Genomic DNA, 22,457 nt, shown 5'->3' on the forward strand with positions numbered 1-22,457 from the left:
TTATATGAAAACACAATAGTTATCAATCTACACATTTCACAACAAACCTAAATGTCCCTGACGTCCCACCTTCAAACACAACCTCATTTGGCCATCCATGAAAAAGCTACTTAACCTCCCATTTTCTACAGCAATACATACTTCCTACGGGCACTGCACTAGAAATTATAAAACACACGTCTGGAAAACAGGACACCTTAAACAGCACACAAGGTCAATTATTACTCTAGTTCTTCTACTAACTGCTGGAATTGATGTGGGCATTGAAAGACTTGAACAGGCCTCAAAATAGTAGATTCTTCCAATGAGGGCAGCTACAAAAGCAAGTTTAAGTACATGTTAAACAATGAGTGTACTCGTCCAGATAATGAAATGTGCATTCCAACGGAAATGGCACTGACCAAGAGCAGGTGCAATAGTCACAGTATTAATACCAAACATGGTAGTGAAGACATTTTAAAGTCCAAGTGTGTCCTGGTGCAAGCACACTCATGAACTGAAACATGGGACTTGGCCAGCAATGGACGAGGAGGCGCCAGACACTGAAAGGCAGTTTAATTGTCAGGATATGCCACGCCTCCCATATGCAGGATTGCCAAAAGCAGTAAATCAGGAGGAGTTGGAGAGTGGGGCATGAGATGGAGCGTAACATGTAGATAAGTCAGGTAAAGAATGAGAGTAACTTCTGTGTGCCTGGAAGGGTGCCATCAACACACTCTGCACTGTGTCACATATTGTTCCCCCATAATCACAGTTGAAAGGCTGCCAGGTGGCTCTGAATCCCCTTCTGACATGAACCCAGCGACTAATGTTTGAGAGAAGAAGTGAACAAGGCGAGGAAGACCGAATGAAGAATCTGTCACAATTACATGGATCCTGCTCTGGCCAATTGGACTCTGAATCTAATTCAATTAGGGCTATCTCACTTAATCCTACAAGATTTTTTAAAAGGACATCTGTCATCTCTCAACAGCTTAATCCCTCCCCAAAGACATGGCTTGTAGCATACACATGTCTCCAATCGCCTAAATACTAGGTGGTAGTGATGCATATGAAACATTACTCTCTGAGCTGTCATTTCAAAAGAGCATTTCATCATTTCACCCTGTTAAAAAGTGAAAACAAATGGTTCAAGTGGCACTTACTGGTGCAGTGCAGATGTTGGGCTTATTGGGTGCTGAGTGCAGCCGACTGTTACTGTAAAGTGTGTTTCTACAGTATGTGGTGGTTTTGGATTTCAGGTTTCATCGAGGAGCCTGCTTAACTTCTCTCCCACCGTTGTGAAGATAACTCATTGATTTATGTGCCTGAAAAACCACCTGTTCAGGATCTCAGCACAGCTCTTTATTAAATGAATGTATGAACAGTACAAAGACCTTTCCATCTCCCCACATGGTGACCAACCCCGCTATTGGATTTCTGAGTAATAACTCTTCCACTGCCACGCACCCAAACTCCCATCTCTCAGTGGAGATGAGGTCAAATAAATCTTAAATTGTTTGCACAGGAATAAACTTGGGTCTGCATCACTTTGGCAGTGACACAGGCTATTGTCCCATAACTTATTGCAGGAACACATTGACACAATCATGCTAAACGTGCTTTCAACATTCACTTCAACCTCATTCTAATTTGTCACCAAACTGGGGCTGCTAATGCTAACCAGAGATGACATAATGTTCATCTTTTATCCCGATTTCTCATCACATTTAACTATAAGGCAGTGTGGTGTTAATTTTCTTAGATTTACTTTTTCTCCATACAGATTTTTCACAACTTGAGACTAATCACATCCATTGTTCTGACTTTAAAAACTTAATCAAAGTTGTGTTTTACTCTTAAATTGCCTCAAATTGCGTAATAATATATGTGTGTGTATATATATATATATATATATATATATATATATATATATATATATATATATACACACTATGGAGTAATAGTTCTCAGCAGACTTTGAGTTAAATTTTGTTAGTTGGGAAGGAACACTCATATACACACACACGCACCAAGTGATTGCCCTGCTCCCCAGGCTGCCACTGAGCAGCTCCAGATGTGTGGATGTGCCAGGTCCAGCCCTGAATGGGAAACCAAGAATCTGTTGAGATTCTGGAGTAACAGGATTACTGATGACATGTAACAAACCATACACCGTCTCTTCAGGGTGCAAAACCTCTTCCTGTTGTTAGTATTTCCTGGGAAATCACACCCCCAAGGACCTGATGTGTGATGTCATGCACTAGTGAGGCAAGAGTGGTTCACAGGCCCCAAAAAACAAAGACAAGCTCAGATTGGGGAGGATGGTGTAATTTTCTTCTGAATCTAGTACTTTAACAGCTTTCTGAGGTCACTGGGGTATACTGTGTAGGCATTATAACACTTCAGTATACCCACACAGTGTTGAAGAAAACAATCTTTAAATTTCCCACCTATTGTAGATATACCCAGGCATTTTGAGGATTTTACCCTTTGGCCATTTAGTCACAGATCTTGTTTTTCTTTTAAGTTACTGGTGGTGCCAGGCTTTGTAAAGGGCTGTGTTATTTTGTCATTCAATACGAGCCAAAGTAACACAACTCCCAACCCATAAGAGCGTGGTAGATTGAATCGTGTGAGTCCTGTTCGTCACCATAACCTGTTAAGCCACATGACTGAAGTTATAATAGACCCTGTAAAGGAAAGCCATCGCCATTGAGGGATTGCGCTTCGGGGCCATTTTCATATCCTGGTGCAGGAAGGAAAAGCCATCTTTGAAACATGTAATAATAGTCCTTGACACAGCCCCCACTTTCATCTCAGCCTCCCCCTCATAACTCATCCAGACCTGGATCACAATCTGTGTGCATATCAGAGCTCTATGCTCACATTAGACAGTGGAAGAAGAAAACTGTCTTCAGACATCTTAGACATGCATGGACTGATTTTCCCAGAGAGTTCACAGAGCCCAGGAGCAGCCAAGACCCACGCCCCCTGGAGTAAGTAAAGGGGTCACTTTGTTGCTCAAGAATATTTCAAGATGGGTTTGATGTACCAGCTGTTGCAGGGATCAGATCTGTAACCAGGATGATCTCTCTACGTGTACATGCTCTATTTAGATTATTCTGTGCTATGTAATGTTTTTGCAGATTTCAGTATTTAGGTTGATGGATAGTGAACACAACTCTGTGTGACCTTCTCAGTGTGACCTTCAAAGTTAGCTTTCTTCATTGGTCAGTAAGTATCTTGAGTGTCTGTCTGTCTACCCTTTTTCAATGTTACCGTACTTCATGAAACATAGCCTGAAGCAAAATTCCATTCGACCGATACAATAGTTGTGTCACAATGCCAGGTATCTCAAAACCTTGGCAATAAAACCAGAACTATGTGCATGGCTAGATACGTGTGAGTGAACTGATCCTTTATTCAATTTTACAATAGATCTGTCTCTAAACCATCATGGAGTACCAAACTCATAAAATATGCAATCAGTGTCTCATAAAGTTACTGGTCAATACAGACAACTTTACTAATGTATTGATCTAAGACTACTTTTTTGCATTTAACAGCCAGGGGCGGGTGCTTATTTCGTATTTTATGTAGACATATACGGCACGGGGTACACACACATGTATTTTTGGCTTACTTGGGATCTCGAGGGCTGTTTGGACGGCTGTTGGTGCGGAGTCGGCTCTCCGTTCCCCCTGATGGTCGCTCTGGTCCTGAACCTGGGCTTACCCGCCTGATTAAAAAAAAAAAAAACTCAGCATCAAATTAAACTATCATTTTCAGAGCGCTCTCAGATGAACGAGAATCAAGGCTGTAAAGCCAGTTTCAGATTAGAGGGGTTTTAAAATCAGCTAAATAACAAACATAGGAAGAACTTTTACAGACTCTCTGCTCTCTAATTAGAAACAGACACTACAAGATTAGAAATAACTGCATCATATAAGATACTAAACTATTATGTTTACCATGCCAGAAAATATGCATCCATTTTTCTCACCCTAACACGTGCTTCACTCTCCTCACATCTTCCCTTTATTATTAGGTACACATCAATAGACTTTCCTCCATCTCAGCTGCCAATCAAACTAAATGGCTACAAATCTTGATGTCTCTTTTTATCTTCTGAGAGATAACATAATATTTTTCATCTTGTTGATATGTCTCTCACTGGCTATTGTGTGTCCATTCAGATAGCATGACATAATGACATAATTGTCAAACATTGCAAACATGAAACTGGTTTTAAATTATCAGGGTGACAATGAGTATGCCAGCAGCTCTGAACGGTTACGATTTTATGTTAAAATTGCTCCTCTTCATCAGATATTCCATGACCAGATTTCCCCTCCAATGTTCAGGAGTACTGAAGATCAAATCAAACACAATCACACACAACACTGGTAACTTAACAGCCAGTGACTCCCTTAGTTCTAGAAATGTGATGTGACTTAATGTTCTGGTGTTTACCTGGGTTCATCTGGAGAAGGCTCCTGTGCCAGACCATTGGTCTGGGCAGGGCTGTGGGCAGGGCTGTTCTCCGGACTGACTTCTTCTTTAGCACCATTTGTTGGTGGCAGCTCCAGGCAGGCCCTGACACCCTCCCACTGCTGCGCTGCATTACGGATGGCCAGACGCCGCTTCTCCTTGATAAACACAACATACACCCGCACACGCACACGCACACACACACACAGGACAGAGAAGTTCAAGTGACAATTCTCTTTAGCAGAGCACAGAGTGCATATACTAAGATAATGGAACCTCTGTATATCTTGACAGAATCACAGGCCAACTTATACCTACTGCCTTCCTTGTCTCTGAGGTACAGCTTTGTTTTTGAAGAGAGTAAGAAAACTGCTTACTGGCCTTACTGGCAGATATCCCACTTTATTAAAGTTAGATCTGAAACTGTATATGCATGTGTTGGTCCAATTTATTTGCGTCTGTTACCACAGCATTTTTATTTAACTGCAGTTGGCTCTTACAGCAGTAAAAATGACATCCATTCCCTGCAAGAGAGAAGATCTCTGCTCTTTCAATTGTTCTTTCCTGGCCAAGCTGTAGTTTCAATATGCTCAGTCATGGAATGTGCCACTCCCCGACGCAGGGGTGAGTCAATATCAATTCAGAGTGAATCCTTCGCCCTTACGAACTCTTGGCTGTGGCATTCAATATAACATTTTCTCAACACAAGGGATTAGCAGGAGTTAGGTTACTGAGAGACAACATGTTCCACACAGAGACCATCTCTCAGCAAGAGTAACCACTGCAGTGCAGGCGCAGCAGGGGCACATCAATATATACTTTCACACACACATACACAAATACATTTACTGCAAAACAGATGCCTGTGTAAGACAGAACATCTTAGACCATTTAAAAAATAAAGTATAATTTACAGAGTCATTTACAGATACAGTACCACTGTGGACAGTGTATCCCTCCCCATACATTAACAATGTTCCCATAGGGCACTTGAGTTGTGTATTACTGAGGTACTGATGTGGATACGTTTGAAAAGTTGAAAGTTCATGTCAGCATGCAAAAAGTATATTTATGGCCCACTAAAACACAGCCTCAACAATCACAAGACACATATGTTAGAAGACACATAAGTAAAGGGAGCAGAGTTGGGGAGCAACAAATCCTGAGAATGACCTTAATATTTTAGAGCTATTCCATCAAATTTTGAAAATTTTGATGGGCACGTTGATCAAAATGAAAAAAAAGGGAAAAAAAGCCAAAACTACCATTAGGAGGCTAAAGAGGTCAGTTATTATCCAAATACTCACTTAACCCTTGCTTTTAACCTGGATACTAATATAATAATAATGGCCTGATGCTGGCTATGCATTGGATTCAAAATAAACTATATACAATATAACATATATATACAGGTGATGCATAAAACACTATTAATCAGATTTCAGATCAGTAATACAGTATATGGTTTTAAAATGTTACAGTAGCTCCACTCAGTACTTTGAAACTTTGCAACAAATGATCTTCTTCCTACCAAGAATAAACTAACCATACAACACGCAGTGTATGAAAAAGGTTATTAATGATATATAGGCTGTCATGTGTATTTGCTATACAATTCAACTTTAAATCCAGGCAGACAAAGACAACGGGAGCTCATCCAGATCAGAGTGGTACCTTATGAATGGTCTGCTTGTGACTCTCCCTCTTCTTCTCCTCCTCTTTCCGAGCCTGTACACCAGCCATGCGCCGATCCTCGTCCTGAAAAAGATAGCTTGTGCAATCAGAGTGTCGCTCCATTCATGAGTTGTGAATTATTCAAGAGAGAGGGGAACCACAAAAGACACCGCCCGGAAGACTATTCTCTGCACCAGAACTGGACCACTATGGAGGATGGGAGAGATTCTCACAGCAGCCGGCTGCATCACAGGATTATCTGTCTGATTTTCAGTCTCGGATCAACTGAGCCCAGCTGTTGGGGAAAGCCAAAACTCCCAGAATGCAATGCTGCCAACACAATCTGAGTGTGCCAGTTAAGAGCTGGGGGATATTCAGTTGTCTGTGACGAGCTAGCAGAGACGATGCTTCAGTCTGATCAATACAGGCAAAACGCTAACCTCACAGGAGTCAAGGCTCTGATGTCAGCAGGTGGAGACAGATTAATATGCCAGGCCTGTATGTCACTAATTTAACCTCATTGTGAGGAAAACAGCTTCTTGTGGAAAAAATGACCAAAGTGCATATGCTACTCAGTATAATTGATCAATATCTTATTGATTGCAAAGGGTGCTATTTCTCAGCAATAACAGTGTCTTTGTTTGGACAGCTTCCACAAAGTCTATTACGCTGATTATTTGGCTTCAGTAAACTACAGTATTTCCAGCTTAATAATCAAATTAAACCATTTTAAACATTAAAAGGAGTTATTTCCTGAAAACTAAACATATTCCCACATACATAATAGCTGTCTTTGCTCTATTCGCATTATTAAATGTATTTCCAGGTATTATATGTTTTATTAGTCAATCAAATATAATGACTATAAGCCCAGTGATAATATATTTTGTCAGAGACAGCTCCAGTCGACTGTATGTCTCTTGTTTGAACTTCCTTTATTTAGCTTTTTAAAATAACCCAACCCGTTCTGGAATATATCTTCCCCACTTGAAACAGAGAAGCAGCATTTGTTAAATTAGCCCAAAGCAGGACAGTAGTACTGTATTTCCTCATTTGCACTATTAACTCTCATTTCATTCATAAATAATGACCAATCTGCCAGCAGTCAGGCAAAAATTTTTTATCTCAGATAATCTGATCTCACTTCTACTGACAGGATAGTGCTGCTAGCACTGGGGGCAAGTATTTCCAAATCAGTTGGAGGGGAAAATCTAGATCTTCAGTGGCTAATACAAAGTTTGCCCCCAGCAATATCATGACATCGTTTTAAAATATGGGAACTCCAGTCCTAGGCTGACTTTGTTGTCAAATCAAAACTTTGCATCTCCCAAAAGTAAACCGTCTGGAAATAAAACGTCATGCCTGTTTTTAGGATTGACAGCTACAGACTGTAGTTTGTTGGAGAGGTTTAATGGGCTCTAAACTTGCTAAACCTGTTAAGGACCATATATACCTAAAATTCAAGTAAAAACATGAAAATTGCTGAAATTGGAGTTACAAGGTTTTTTTGTTTTTTTTAAGTATCCACAGTATGTTCTGAGGGCAAGGTGTGTGGTACTACAGATTCCTTTAAAGTACAAGCTCAGACCTGGGTGCTCCCTGCTTGACAGCCTCTAAGAACATGCTGATACTTCACTGTAGCACTTTGTTGGCATGCTATATAAATACAGTGACTTCATATCTATGCTTGAGAATAATCATTGTTTTGTTGGACTGTATTCTAAATGCTTAGTTTATAGTTTAGTCACTGATGCAACCGAGAACATGATGAATGCTGCACCAATGTCAAAGAACAAAGACTAAGAGTATAGCGTTGTCAATATGTACAGGAGCTTGGAGATGCCCCACTGACAGTGAATGGGAGACTGCCTATGTGGCTTCATCCTAAGTTTGTACTGAACTGTGGAATCATCAAGTTTATGTCAAGTCAGAGTCACGCTCAAGAATCAACATGTACAGTGCTGTCAGGAACATATGGTGACATAATGGTGTGGCAGCATGTCAACGTACGTAACACTAACTTTTGTAAAAGTACAACACAGTCATGAGCTGTGAGGGTTTTAAAGCTTTAGGTTTGCCACAACTCTACACAAGTTGGCCTCTTCGCTGTTTAACATGTTAAATAATGGCAATATAGCATGAAAAAAAAATAATTCTCCCCTTTGATCATGTGATTCACTGTCTTAAATGTGTAGAATTAAAGAAAACATGTCAGACAACTACAGACAACAACAGCTACAGCTATAATTAGCAGAATTTGGCCAGGGGTCAGTTTTTCCTCTTGTACACACAGACAAAGGTAAGCAGTTCAGCCTTACTGTGATGCGCTTCATGTCCAGCTGTCTCAGATGAAGCACACAGCGCAGGACGGCCTGCTTGTACCATGTCTCCAGGGCTACAGGATTCCCATCCAGGGTGAGCTCAGAAAGGGAGCGTGACTCTCCAAGGCAGGCTAGCTGATCAAAACTATACACAAAGAAAAAAATCAGTTTAAATGAGATCAAGAGTTAAAATGCACAGATGTTTTCAATACAAAAAACAAGGTACACTGAATGTTTTTCAATGATACAGAGGCATGATGACCTAACACAGTATTGGGAAGCCTGAGTCATCCACCGGATAAGTCAAACAAGAAAACTGCCCCCCATCTATGTTTTGATTCTTGAACCTTTAATTTAGGCCTGTATTGACAGAATGGAGCCAAGCTAAAACAAGACACTGGTAATTTAGCAGGCACACTGGCAGCCTGACATTACTCAGGGGGCAATGAAGAGAGAAAAATCCACTACACTGTTGCACTTGTCACCCTGTGGCAAAAGGAGGCATGAAAAAGCACAGTCATGCTATGTAAGGCAGTGGAGATTCTATCATTGCTAATTTGTGATGATAACCTTGATGAATCATATGCCTGGAACCACTTATGGACCTACTACACTGCACTGCGCTTGATACTAGCCAGAGGTTTCTTTGGATGCAAAATAGGGTCAGATAATTAACCTCTGATGAACTATTGAAGCAAGAACAGCTGCAGCTCTACCAGATGCAAAGCAAAATTTCCCATTTCAAATTTAATTTGGGGTAGTCAGGAAACAGGATGAATGAGAAGTATTATTTTCTCTCTTATCTCAGAAAGAGAGTAGGCACAGCCATAGGCTTCTCTTTTGCACTGGAACATAGACTGATGATAGCCCAAGACCCACAAACAGTAACCTGGGGCATTTTTATGTTATTATTATGTATCATTTCACATAATTACTTATAATAGAGACAATTCTATTCTAGCAATTATGAAGAGGCAATTTTTCACAGTGATTATGAGTGATTACTTGAGAGACATCAATGGTGCTTGACTGCATGTCATGCATTTTGCATAATTATTGCAGTCATAATCACAGTGACCAATGGCCTCTTGGGTATTGTTACTATGATAAAGCTGCTCAATAATAGTTGCAGTAATGAAACGTCTACATGCACCTATCACTAGGTGATATCAAAAGGTCCAATAAGAAGGGAATATCAAAAATATGTGTGTGCTGTACGTGCAGAGTGAGGTGTGGCTGCACTACAATCCCTGCATATTGTTCTTTACTGACTTGTCATTATTAGTTTTGCCCGGCTCCGGTTTCATAAGGTGTCTAACTTAATTCAGGCAGGTTAAGTCATAAATGCAATATAATGATGAGTGAAATAATGACTGCAAAGATCACTGAGGGATTTTTTTTTGCTCTAACATCCTCTACTGTGCAAACTCACTGCACCACGTAGACGAGTGTGTTCTGTCCCTCTACCTAGCAACAGAGCACTGCTCTCCTATCAGCATTGAACAGTTTCAAAAGGGATACACTCACTGACAAGGTGAGCATCCATTCAAAAGATTAGTTTTAATTGAAACGCCTTTACCGAAGGGCCATAATAGTCATAAGACTACGAAGAAACAAAACATTATGAGTGTACATATTATGGAAATTAGCTGAATAACCACACTTAGGCAGCATATAATCGGTTTGTGATCTTAAACTCCTCATTACACTACAGACTGACACTGTACTCTATTTCTTTGTCATGATTCTCTCAACAGTGTGTCAGATAGGGTATCACACAGACACCAGAACAGCCGAGCTGGCTTGAGATGTCAGGTCAGATCTCTCACAGCACAAGGTGACTGTGGTGAAGGAGGCTAATGAACACCGTCTGACCCCGAATCCCACACACAGGCCCCTCCTCTATGGAAACACAATTTTAAAGCAGCCTTATTTCAGTGAGAAGGCTGTGCCGCTTTAACAAGTTAACTCTATGACATCTTGATTGCTAGGCTCGGAGAGGCAGAAACAAAGAAGAAAAATAAACAGACTACAGATATAGGAAAAAGTGTGTAAAGTAGGTTGACATTTGCACTAAGCAACAAAACACACCTGTCATTCATTCTATCTAGCATTGCTACTCCCAACCTTCAATCTGTCATTCATTTTCTGAGGAGGTGAGCTACCTTCTCTCAGCCTGCTTCACTGTTGTCTGAATAACTTTAAAGTATTGGCACACCCATTTCTTAGGTAACAGCATGCTTATTACTAACAATAAACAACACATCCAGGTTTTCTAGGTTACAGAAAATGCCCACCACAGCAAACCTCTGTGTTTTGCTGTGTGTGTTTGTGTGTATTCTGCCTGCAGCTTGTTGGCCAGGCCCTGCCAAGAGCCAAGGGAGTGGACATGGAACTGTCCGGCCACCATCCCTGTCCCTGCCCTGTGGGGAGGAGGGAGTTAAGCGGTACAAGCTCTTACCTGGTGATGTTGTTGCAGCTGAGAAAGAGGCGCTGCAAGCAGGGCAGGCGGTCCACCTCAGTCTAGAAAGAGAAAGAGAAAGAGAAAGAGGGACAGGGAAAAGAGAGAGATGGAGGGATGTGAGGAGGAGAAAGTGCTCGGGAAGAGGGCACTGCATCGTCACTGTCGTCAGAGCTCTGTATCCCTCTCCATTCCCTCAGTCACCTTGCAGCTCTCAGCTCCAGTATACAGCATCCCTATCCACCCTGCGCATGCACACACACACACACACACACACACACACACACACACACACACCCCCAATACAGCACGCTGCCTTTTCTGCACATGGAGAGGAGGGGCAGGAGAAAGAGAGAGAGAACATGAGGAGGAAGGGGGGAGGGGAGAGAGAGCGGAGTGTGTGCTGCGCTAATGCAGAGATCCCCTCCTGCAGAAAGCTAACTCGAAATGCTCACTGGAACAGATACACATCCAGCTGCACACACTCTGAGCAGCTAGCTACTGTACCTCATCATACAAGAACAATAGCTAGGGTTGAATTTAACTGAAACGGAACAGACTAGGGGTTGCTTTTTCATCAGGCATCAAAATCAATGCAGAATTTAGATAAGGGGGGTGGGGTGAGGAGCAGCAGCTGGCCAGCTGGCAAGCTGAAGAGGGTACACAGGGACGCAGGAAATGTCACCACTGCAACGACTTAAGCTAATCAGATGGCAGTGTGGGAGGAAATCACGTTCAGTAGTGTCAAGGTTTGTGTGTGTGGATGGCCAGTGTTGCACATGCTGGAAGCAAAGAGGACACTCACAGCAGCAGTCTGAATGAGCTGCGTCAGCGTCCGCCCATAATGCAGCCACCGCCTCGCAGCCTCCTCCAGAACTGTTGCCAGTCTCCATTCAAATGAAAGATCAGCCCAGCATTGAGTTTATGCTAGCTCCGCTGCAGTGAATAGCACAACACTGCAGCACAGTCTCATCAATGCCTGTCCACACTAACATATAAATATAGTACAGTTACTCATCCTTGTTTCAGTACAGCCTGCACCATGAGAAACAATGTTAGAGAGAGCCTTTGTCTGTTTTCTAAGTGTTTTATGTGGCTATAGTGTGTATGGACTTAGAGGGTTACTTTGGTAATTGATTGTTTTCCCAGCATTCAATTTCCTTTAAGCTTTAAGTACCTGCCCAGCACAAAATGGTGGTGAGACAAGGTATGTGAGGGACAGAATTAAGAAAGATTAACATCTAGCAAGCCAAAGATATTTTTCTTCACATCAAAGTTAAAGGTTATAGACAAGTAAATATTGGTCTTAACATTTGTCAGGTAGCTTGAAACTAAAATAAGATAACCATGTTTGTCTGTTTTTGTGGATTGCAAACTTGATAATCCAGGCTCATTGCTCCCTGGTGGTAAAACTAAATCACTTTGACACTTATGGTGTATGAAGAGACAAGTTATGATTCTTATGAACAGAATACTGAACACATAGAATAAACATAATGGTTGCATTAAGACTAAGACCGTGTGGGCACTCTTGTCGTATTGGCTGTGTAATGCTTTACTGTGTACCTCAGCAATACAGGGGCATGTTCTCTTTCCTTCTTTAAAAAAATTGCAAGTCATGCTATCCAGTGCTAGCTTAACCGGACCCTCCACAATGCTGCCAGAGTCTCTGTCTGTGCCAGTCTCTGTATGGATGCTGGTGAAGCCACTGCACGCTGTCTGAGACTAAATATAGCAGCCACGTCTCAGACAGAATGATGTCATCACTGAGCTGATGTGCTGCATAACAATCGCCCACCAATGTGGTCTCTTTTTGATCAGAACCAATCGGCTGAGAGGAACTGATGTGAGGTTGGGTACAGCTGTGCTGCTGTGTTTGTGTGCGCTGCTATTGCCTGCGGGTGTGTATTTATGTGTCTCTGTGCCCGTGCCTTCACCCTCTTCCACTGACAGTTTGCGTGTCTTCATTTTTCACACTCATACTGAGCTCCTGCAGACGCATTACTCCACAAACACAGAGCCACCTTTCAACACCGCTGTCTCTGTCGCATGCAAAAAACACACCAGAAAAGAGCATGAAACTGCTCAAACAAACACAGGTACATGTGGATGTGGAGGGGTTTTCAAAGGGTTGTAAGCTGTTGGGTTTTGTGGATGCTCTTTGAATAGCACTGACTTGAGGTTTTGAGGTGTGAGCTTAGCTGACACACATCTGGCCTCAGGTATTGTGCGCTACAAAAGCAGATGCTGTGCATTATGCACATATACAGGTTGAGACTACAGATCTGGTGTTTTTGCACTGCACTTTGCAGACATGACTTAATAATTTAATAATTTATTTATACTTAATAGTTAAAGTTAGCTTCTATGCTTCTTCTCTTAAACTTCACATTCTGAGCAGTTGGGCATTACAAAAAAAAATCCACATTATTGCGCTTATATTGACACTGTCTTTGATCATTTAAGTTTTAATTTGAATATTTTTCACAGTGCTTTGAGGCAGCATGTTGATTTATTAGATACCCTCAGTTTCAAATTTCAAAAATATGCTATGTCCGGAGGAGAAATTAGGAAACACACACAGACTAGAGCTGACTAACCTACAGCAGAGCTACGAAACAGCATTTTCAACTGTAGTGATGCTTGACTTGTTACTGGCCCCACAAGAAGACAAACCCATTAGAAAAACTCCTGCTAATCCATAAAGCCAGTCGCCTTTTTACTATGTCTGGTTTATCAATGCTGCTCATGCTGGCTACCCAGCTCTTCCAAACAAATCATTGTTCTTGCTGCCAAAAATGTAAAATGCATCACTTACTGACTATTGAGGATTTCTCAATAGAAAAGACCCACCTGAGAGCAAGTATAAACATCAAAAGGTTTATGAAATGATTATATCTTGAATCACCACAGTGTTAGCCGTTATTGGGCTGTAAGCATTACAGTGTCATTTAATGCTATATAGCTATATAGTAATGCTTATATATATATATATATATATATATATATATATATATATATATATATATTAAACTTAAATAAATATTAAACTTACTTATTGTAAGTCAATCACAGCATTCTTTTCATCTGCCTTGAATGAAAGGGAAACCTGGACACCTGGAGGATGGTTATTTACCTTGAGCCTGATAGACGCACTTGGCAGCAAACACCACTAATGACAGAGACTGGAGAATCTGCTGAGGGGTAGTATTTTTCCTTTGCTGTTTGTCAAATAAAACACTGCATCTGATGATTAGGACTGGAAGTGGTTCGTGATCAGAACATGCAGGGTGAGGACAGGGTGAGTGATGGGAAGAGGTTTCATACAACACAATGTTGGATTCTGTTTGTACTTTCTACCCCAAAAAGCAGGAAAGGGCTTAGGGGATTTGCATACAAATGAAGGGGCCTGTTTTGGCATGCACTGTTCTGTTTATCAGATTAAAACTATAGAAACCAAGGGGAGTGGATTTCCATGTTTAGAATATCCAGTTTCTCTTTCACTGTGCCAGAAAGTTGGTGGGAGGTTGTGGGTAATGAGCAACGTCTCCCTAGGTAACACCACCAAGATACATTTCACCACAGACTTTCTTACAAAGATTCTATTGATGTAATTTCTTTGTTTGTTATTTTGTGACAGTAAAAACAGCTACATGTGATCCCATAACAAAGGAAACCGTAAAAAGACGTGGTCCAAAGGAATGACACAAAGATGAAAGATGAAGGACGCTACTGGCACTCTTATCTTGTGAGGAACATCTTCCTAAGGAACGTGTGTGTGTGTGTGTGTGCGCTTAATTGTTCATCACAATGCAGGAGGAAGAAAATGTATCATTGACAACTGCAGGAAACTGCTGAGCACTATCCCTAGCTCTAACAAACCACAAGGCAGCTGCAAGGCACACTGATTCAACACATTTGTATGATGCATTAATATTAAAATATTTTTTTAATAACATTTCCAACTCCTGCTTGCATAAAAGAAAATAGAAGCCCCACAAAGAGAATGGGGCAGAAAATTCTGCCTTGGAGAGAAAACGAGATTCTGTTCCCTGCGAACAATTGGTGTGAATAGTGAGCATCGAGTGAATAAAATGCTTTAAGCTGTCACTAATTGGGAAAGAGGCCCCTCACCACAACAGAGATGCAGTTGTGTCGGAGGTTGAGTTCAGTCAAACAGTCCAGGCCTTGCAGTTTTTCCACTCTGGAGATGCTGTTTCCTGCCAGGTTCAAGACTCGCAGCTCGCCCAGGTGAGACATGTTTTCTATCCGGCCGATCTGTACGAAAGCACAGTGAGACAAAGATTAAATGACTTAAAATGGCAATCTACATAATCATATTGTACATATAGAAACACAGAGGGAGGCAGGGTTAGCATAGCATAACACAAGTGGAACTGTACACATTCAGTGCACATTTAAATCATGTATGTAAGATCATCAGATGGTTCAGATCTATTTAGAAATATTTAGTCTGAACACAGCCAAAGGTTTTAAGGAGAAAGAGACAAAAAGCAGCATGCTCCATTTTCTTTGCAATGCCTGAGGCAACACTTTATGCTAAATGACACTAAAACAGAAATGACACCCCCACTCCTCTCTGTACCTCACAGTGAGTCATTTCACAGCAACAATCTGCATCACTTGTGAACATCTTCAATGACAGTCAGTCGCATCAAGCAGTGACTCCTGTTTGACCTCCCAGACAGGAACAACAAACAAAAAGTTGGGGGTAAAATGATAAACAGTTCCAACCCCTTGTCTTCTGCGAGGAATACTTATGGGGCCCTGTCACTTAAATAAACTTCTGAAGAGTTCCTGGTGGCTTTTACCCTGAGGAAGATGTGTTTGCCCCCTATAGTGCACACTGTACATGTGAGGATAAGGTTTAAAGGGCAGCAGGGGTTCAAAGATTCTGTTAAATACTCAAGGATTACTGCAAATGTTAAATAGGTCATCTGAAACAGAATTAAATATTAAAAAGAAGTTGAAAAATTAGAAACACAGATAAAGATAAGAAGCAAGATGGGGTTTGAGTTTATGTTTCACAACTTTTTTGGAAAGCAGTGGCACTCACAGATGGTCTGAGAAAGTTCATACAAGTAAAAACTAATAAAGAAGATTTTAAAATCAATACGCAAACCTACGGGGAGCCACTGTAGCGTGAGGAGTAATACAGTATTGCTTTCCTTCTGGTCATAGTCAGCACTCTAGCTGCAGAGGTTTAGATTAACTGCAGTTGATGTATTTCTTTTTTTATAGAGTTCAGACAGGAACTTATTACAATAGACAGAAAAGTGCATAGTAGTCTCTGAATATTGGCCACAGAGGCAAATTTACACCTTCTGACAATGTACGTTAAATGAACAAATGTTGAAAAAAAAAAAACAGTGAGGGTAGACTGCTAGGGCTCTGATTTTTCTACTGACAGTGCGTGCATATACAGAGGGCAGCATTGTTAAGCAAAAATGCCAGTAAACTGAGTGCATCAAGTCCACCCCAAACACCTGATGATGGATGGACAGCATGAGATCATTAGTCTGCATTCAGAACAGTTGTACTGTGGTGTCACAGTTGACGTGAATGCTTTCGGTCAACACACAATCAGCACACACCAACAGGACAATGGTACCTAAGAGAGGCAGGCTTGTGACAGGTTTCTGGTTCAAATACCAGGAAGGCAAATGCATGAACGTAAAGCAGAAAAACAGCCATGAATACTCCCTGAATAAATTAAGGTGAGAAAAAAAAACACTCTCACAAGGTTAACATTATCTCAGGCCCAGACTTGGGCATCCCTGACCTAAGCAAAGGCAGGCGTCGGCATATCAGACCTCTGTCAACACACAGTCACAGTATCTCTACATACACTGAAGCAGATTTGAGATTAATTTGTAAATATTTGAGCATCTTGTGTTACACAACATGAATTTGGTACTTTCCAGAGGTGTAGGTCAGGCATCCATAATGTTAAGATGATTCAAACACAGTACCTGTTTCATCTTACTACACTCGAGGTAAGTAGGACATGGATGTGATATTGCTGTGTCTATAATGTTTGTTAAACCTTAGTAAAAAACTAAATAAAAATGTAAAAAAAGATTGCTTTGTAGACAGGACAGAGGACTGTTCTTGTCTGGGGAGTTGAGTGGAATGGTTGAGAGGGACATGCCAAGAAGTGGAGATAGTAACACCAGCTCCTGGCATGTTCCTTGTAAACAATACAGTCATCACATCTTAAACATTTCATATAATGGCCTTGTGTTGTCAAAGAAGAGGACATAAACAAAGATAACCTTGTGTTACAGGTGTCACTTTTGACAGCAAAGCCTAGAACATCCCTGTGAGGAGTCTCTGTTCCAGCTTCAGCCTAACCCAGAGTACTACGCTTACCACACTGGACAGATTTAGTCAAACTTAATCAAAAGCATCATCTTGATTTGTAGAAGGGGTATTATTTCTACAATGGACATGAGCTTAACCAACATCTCTAACACACTCTCTAACTGATACTTTTCCTTCCTTTTACAGACACTGTAGGGCATTCTCCACTGTCTCCTGAGAGTATTCAAATTGCTCGGGTGGAAAACATCACCGCCTAACTAAAGACTGGTTATCCAACAATGTCAGGTCACATTGTAACCCCCAACACTTGGTCACTGAGACCAAATGTGGGTTGGATGCACACTCCCAAAGAGAATATCTTGTTTTGAATAGTTCCAGCAAACTGGAAATGAAACAACATCCTGTAACACAAATAAATGTGTAAAAAGAAAGAAAGGTTGGGAGTGATTTGAGCCTCCCTGCTAGAGGATGGGAGGAAGAAAGGGTGACAGTGATGAACTACTTGTGGTTAAAGCATGCACACAAAAGGGAAAGAGGACAAGCAGCTGGTATTATATGGCCGCTAGTGACTAAACAACAACCCGACTGGGTAGAATAACCATGACTTCAACATTATTTTAATTCATCCATCCATAATTCTCTCGCTGACGTCACTCACTCCATCATTGTGCAGCAATTCACGTTACATTTGGGTGGTCAGGTCTCTGGTGAGTTTGTAAAACGTTTAGTGAAGGTGATTGAACAGTTATTTAAGCTCACAAAACAGGAGGTTTTGAAGTCAGTGAGTGAAAAGCAATCTGTAATAGGTTTATCATCTGCTCCTCAATAGGCGGCTGCCAACAATACGGCTACCTCCAAATGAAATGTGCTCTCACTACCAAGGACAGCACAGAAGGCGAAGGAGTGAAAGTCGCTCATTCAACTGTCACATTACTAAAATTGTTTAATTTAACTGTAGAGATGTAGTTAGGAAACAGAGCAAGTGGTCAGAGTTTGAGACGACAAAGTAGCTTCTGTCAGGAAAAATAACACAACACTGTAGCCGTCATTGAATAGTAATTGGGACGCCTGCTCATGCAAAGAGCAGCCAACATCAGAGAGGGAGGGAGTCTTAGCAGAGCTCTAGAGTAGCTCTCTGAGGAGGGGCGTAGGCGGAATGCTGGCAAAACACTAATTTGACCAAGGGAAGCCTTTCTATTCTAGCTTCCCTTTCCAGGAGCTGTTAAAATCCTCATCTGACATCAGTGAATCTCTCAAGCTTTTAAGATGAGTGAGCCATGCTCTATTGCGGAGGCTGAACAAACAGCCCCCAATAATAGATTTAGACTCAAATTAATTGAAGAACAGCATAATCTGCTACAGCTCTTAACCATTCCCAATGCTGAAAACATAGAAACAGTTGTGCCTGTTGAATAAATTATGCTAGGGTCACTGAGGAAATGGATGTGGGAGTAGACCCTTAACAAGAGCTTGTGGGTTCTGATGGTTTTCAGTTCTTTGTTCTCTAACGGTCCTGGGAAATATAACAACACATTGCAATATCAAACAGAGAAAAAATGGCAGACATGAGCTCTTTGTTCCTAATACAGTTGAGGACACTCAATAGTAACAACTCCACAGTAACAAGTAGGCAATCTGGCTATAATGTATGTTCTGAATGGACATTTTATAGGCCAGCGAACTTAGATGAAGAGTTTAGAATGAGCATGAGGACATGAATTCTCATGCCTGGCCTCCTGCTGTCGTGTCTGTTTGACTTTAGCATTTAGAGAGCTGCATCTCACACAGCAAACCACTAGTTAGCCACAATGTGGAGGAGGTAGGAGAGACAATCCACTTCTACTGAACTTTGCAGCTCAACATCGTGATCTCCTGTTACAGTTTCAGCAACTAAATGAACAAGACCAAACACACACACGCTGTAGGTGGGAGGACAGTGAAGGAACAGTACCTGATTGTCATGCAAATCCAGGATATTCAGTTTGGACAGGCTTTCCAGGCAACATATCTTATGGATTCTGAGAGGTATCAGGAAGAAGTGACATAAAATGAAAAATATATCATGAAAAAGTACATGAAATACAATTTGTCACAATGTCTGTCAAACAATAACACCCATTCTGAAATGTACCAGGTGTAGATAAATGTTAAGGAAATCCATAGGAAAATAAGAAAGTGTGTGTGTCTATTGAACAGGTTCCAAGCAGAGGACATCAGTTTGGCCAACAAGTGTATTAAAAGGTTACATTCCCAGAGGAAACCGAACATACAGTAGTGTACAGTGACTTATTGTTCAGGACTGTCCACATGGATTTAGATCAGATTACACAAGGAAAGGCTGTTGCCTCTTGAAAAATGCCAGTGGAAAGCTAAATCAGTGGTATTCTTTACTCTTCAAGTGCCTAGGAAATAGGTCCAAAAAGACAAATGTCATGTTTTAAAGAAAGTGAAACAAATGGCAGCGATCGTCTGTAAGATCTTGATGTCATTTGTCACTTTAATCTTCCTCCTGTCGAAATGACCCACCAACACCAAAATTAATATTTTTAAGTTAAACTGGGCACCATATGGAAAACCTTCATCTCTGAAGCTTACCATGTAGCAACAGCTAGTGAGCAAAATGTATTAACATTACATGCAAACCAGACGATGTCTTGAATAACCTACAAGCAACGCCTTTCACATTAAACCAGAAATCCTAAAATGTCACCTATTCTCAATCATCTGCTTCACTACCACAAATATGAACTGCACAGTAATACCTTGGTGATAGAGGCAATTCAGACATGACATATTTTTGTGTTTGTTTGATTCTGAATCTACTGATGACAACCAACCTGTTCTTCCCCAACATAAGGATCCTGAGAGAGCTTAGAGCCTCAATGCCAGTCATTTCAGAGATGTGATTGTCATACAAGTTCAGGAAAACAAGGTGTTGCAGATATGACAGATGCTGGATCATTGTGATTACATTGTGCTGGAGGTTGAGAAGCTGTAGTCCATCCATAATGCCCAGCTGAGGACATTCCTCCAGACCACGCCTGGGAAATTAAACGAACATTTAGAACGATTTAGGCTTCATATGGAGGACTACAGATCTGCGCTGAATTTTCTTGACGTAACCTTCAAACCATGCAATCTAGTATTTAGTATTTTATTATAAATACTGACTGACTTATGTCTGCTCTGTCACCAGTGAAGTAGTTCTTTGTCAGAAAACACCTATCTTTGGAGACACAGGGTGGGGATTTTAAGGGACTTTGCTGCTCCCTGGTGGCAATCTGAAGCACTTGCCATTTCAAGAGAAAGACTTCTTATTTCTACTGCAGATATATTGACAGACAGACAACAAAACTTAAATGGCATAGAGATGCCGCAAGATTATTAAAGACACTGCAAGCACATGATACATAGAACTGTCGTGACACATGACATGACGATCAAATGTCCAGTTTACAGACTTTATCCACACACGTAGAATCCTAATCTGTTAGAAACTCAAAGAGACCAGAGGTACCTGTCCAAGTCGATTCGTTGACAACTGGATGCAAAACTGTCACAAGGCAATCGAGTGAAGGGAAAACCAGGGACTGCATTGTATCTATATCCTCCAGAACCACCTGACATGGACATTACACAACAACTTCAAGATAAACATAATCTCGTAGTGCACTGTATAAAAAACAGTGTTATGTATTTGTAGGGTACATAACTTAAGTCTTATAATCTGAGATAAAACCAGTTTTTAAATCCCATAATATTTGCCAAGTTATTGCCATAATTACCTGCTGGCCTGGGAAGGTTTAAGGCATTACGATAGTAAGTGGCCCCTCCACTGTGGATTGGTAACCTAGATTTGTCTCTAGCTTCTTGTGAAACTGCATCCAAACCACTGTGAGCACCACTCGCTAGTGGTACTCGATTATGTGCAGAGGAATCTGTAGAGTCACCTGCAAATGATGGCCCTGGAGGTCCTCTCTGGCTGAATGCATGAAACCTGTTTTCTACAAAGGGTATAATATAGTGAAACAAAGAGTCCATACAAATATGTACATACTTCATAAATGTACAATACACTGCTGAATCACACAAAAACCTCTTGGGCGATTGGTGGGTGGGTGAGTATGTGAAATGGGTGGACGGGTGAAGCTTACCTGGGTTAAAATGATGGGCGGTATTCATGTATTTTTCTTTAACAAGATCCTGAGAGTCAGTCTGTGAAGTGGTAAACATGATAAATTGTGAAACATGCATTGGCAACACAATGTCCTTCAGTGTGTTGTGTGTTATTACTCACCATCCTCTGGCCTCCCTCTGGTACTAGTGATTTGACAGTTGTAAGGTGCAACTTGCAGCTGTTGATCTGCAAACAATTTTTGGGATTGTTCACAACAACAACAGATCACCAGTGTTGCATTAAATAAGACACAGACCCCTCAACGATATTCAAACATTAACATATAACTATGTTAGCTAGGCTGCTATCTTCAACTAACAATAACAGGTCATTTCCTTTTCTGAGCCTGGGGCTTCAACTTTTAATAGTTAGCCTAACGTTGTAGCACTGTACTGTGAAGCGACGGTGAAAGTCTATTAGAAGTGGTATTTACCATGGGGGTGAGAAACACCCATCTATCGTTGGCACTGGCGTTGTGTTTCTGAGAGCGCATGGTTTTGCCTTCAGTCCGCTCTGACTCCATTTAGCTAACGTTTGCTAAAGTTAACAGTAACGAGCAGCCGTGAGCGTTGACAGAACAGGTCTCCGAGCCGCCGTACGTAACGTCAGGAATATTTGAAAGAAACAAGTGAACTCATTCGCTACGGTGAGCTGTTCCTAGAACCCAACGCAAAGTTTGTTCGTCCAAAAAACGATTTTCATCGTTTACTTCAGGAACTACAAACTTCCTCGGAGACAAGTACCGTTGCCGTGGCAACGGCCGCGTTGCCTGGTAACGCTCACTTCCCGTGTCACTAAAAAGCACTCCGTGGGGAAACTAGTCCTGAAATGAGTTGTTTTGCTACCTTTGAGCTCGTTTTGGTATGCAATTTAATCAGTTATCACTTAACTTATATTCTCTCTGCCGTGTAGAAGCGACTTGTGTTACAATCTAGATTTGAAAGATTGTGTTTACATCGTGTATATTCCGAATATTTTTATCTGATCTTATATTTACCTTTAATCT

General features: G+C 41.1%; 1 protein-coding gene across 2 annotated transcripts in view; it reads right to left on the reverse strand.

Moving 5' to 3' along the window:
* Positions 1-22,210, reverse strand: part of LOC127351914 (leucine-rich repeat-containing protein 49) — a 32,234-nt gene extending 10,024 nt beyond the window's left edge. Inside the window, exons 1-14 of one of the 2 annotated variants that reach the window (XM_051379912.1) lie at positions 21,885-22,210; positions 21,572-21,637; positions 21,429-21,489; positions 21,060-21,278; positions 20,792-20,894; positions 20,112-20,315; positions 19,226-19,292; positions 15,064-15,207; positions 11,134-11,250; positions 10,930-10,991; positions 8,466-8,613; positions 6,148-6,231; positions 4,456-4,631; positions 3,626-3,721 (exon numbers count right to left, since the gene is read on the reverse strand). In XM_051379912.1, the coding sequence (XP_051235872.1) occupies positions 3,626-3,721; positions 4,456-4,631; positions 6,148-6,231; positions 8,466-8,613; positions 10,930-10,991; positions 11,134-11,250; positions 15,064-15,207; positions 19,226-19,292; positions 20,112-20,315; positions 20,792-20,894; positions 21,060-21,278; positions 21,429-21,489; positions 21,572-21,637; positions 21,885-21,974 (1,637 nt within the window). In that variant the 5' untranslated portion in view covers positions 21,975-22,210. The remainder of the gene's footprint in view (positions 1-3,625; positions 3,722-4,455; positions 4,632-6,147; positions 6,232-8,465; positions 8,614-10,929; positions 10,992-11,133; positions 11,251-15,063; positions 15,208-19,225; positions 19,293-20,111; positions 20,316-20,791; positions 20,895-21,059; positions 21,279-21,428; positions 21,490-21,571; positions 21,638-21,884) is intronic. The other variant, XM_051379913.1, reaches the window with a different exon arrangement.
* Positions 22,211-22,457: the final 247 nt, after the last annotated feature.

This window comes from Dicentrarchus labrax, unplaced genomic scaffold, assembly GCF_905237075.1.
Source record: "Dicentrarchus labrax unplaced genomic scaffold, dlabrax2021, whole genome shotgun sequence".
Lineage (NCBI taxonomy): Eukaryota > Metazoa > Chordata > Actinopteri > Moronidae > Dicentrarchus > Dicentrarchus labrax.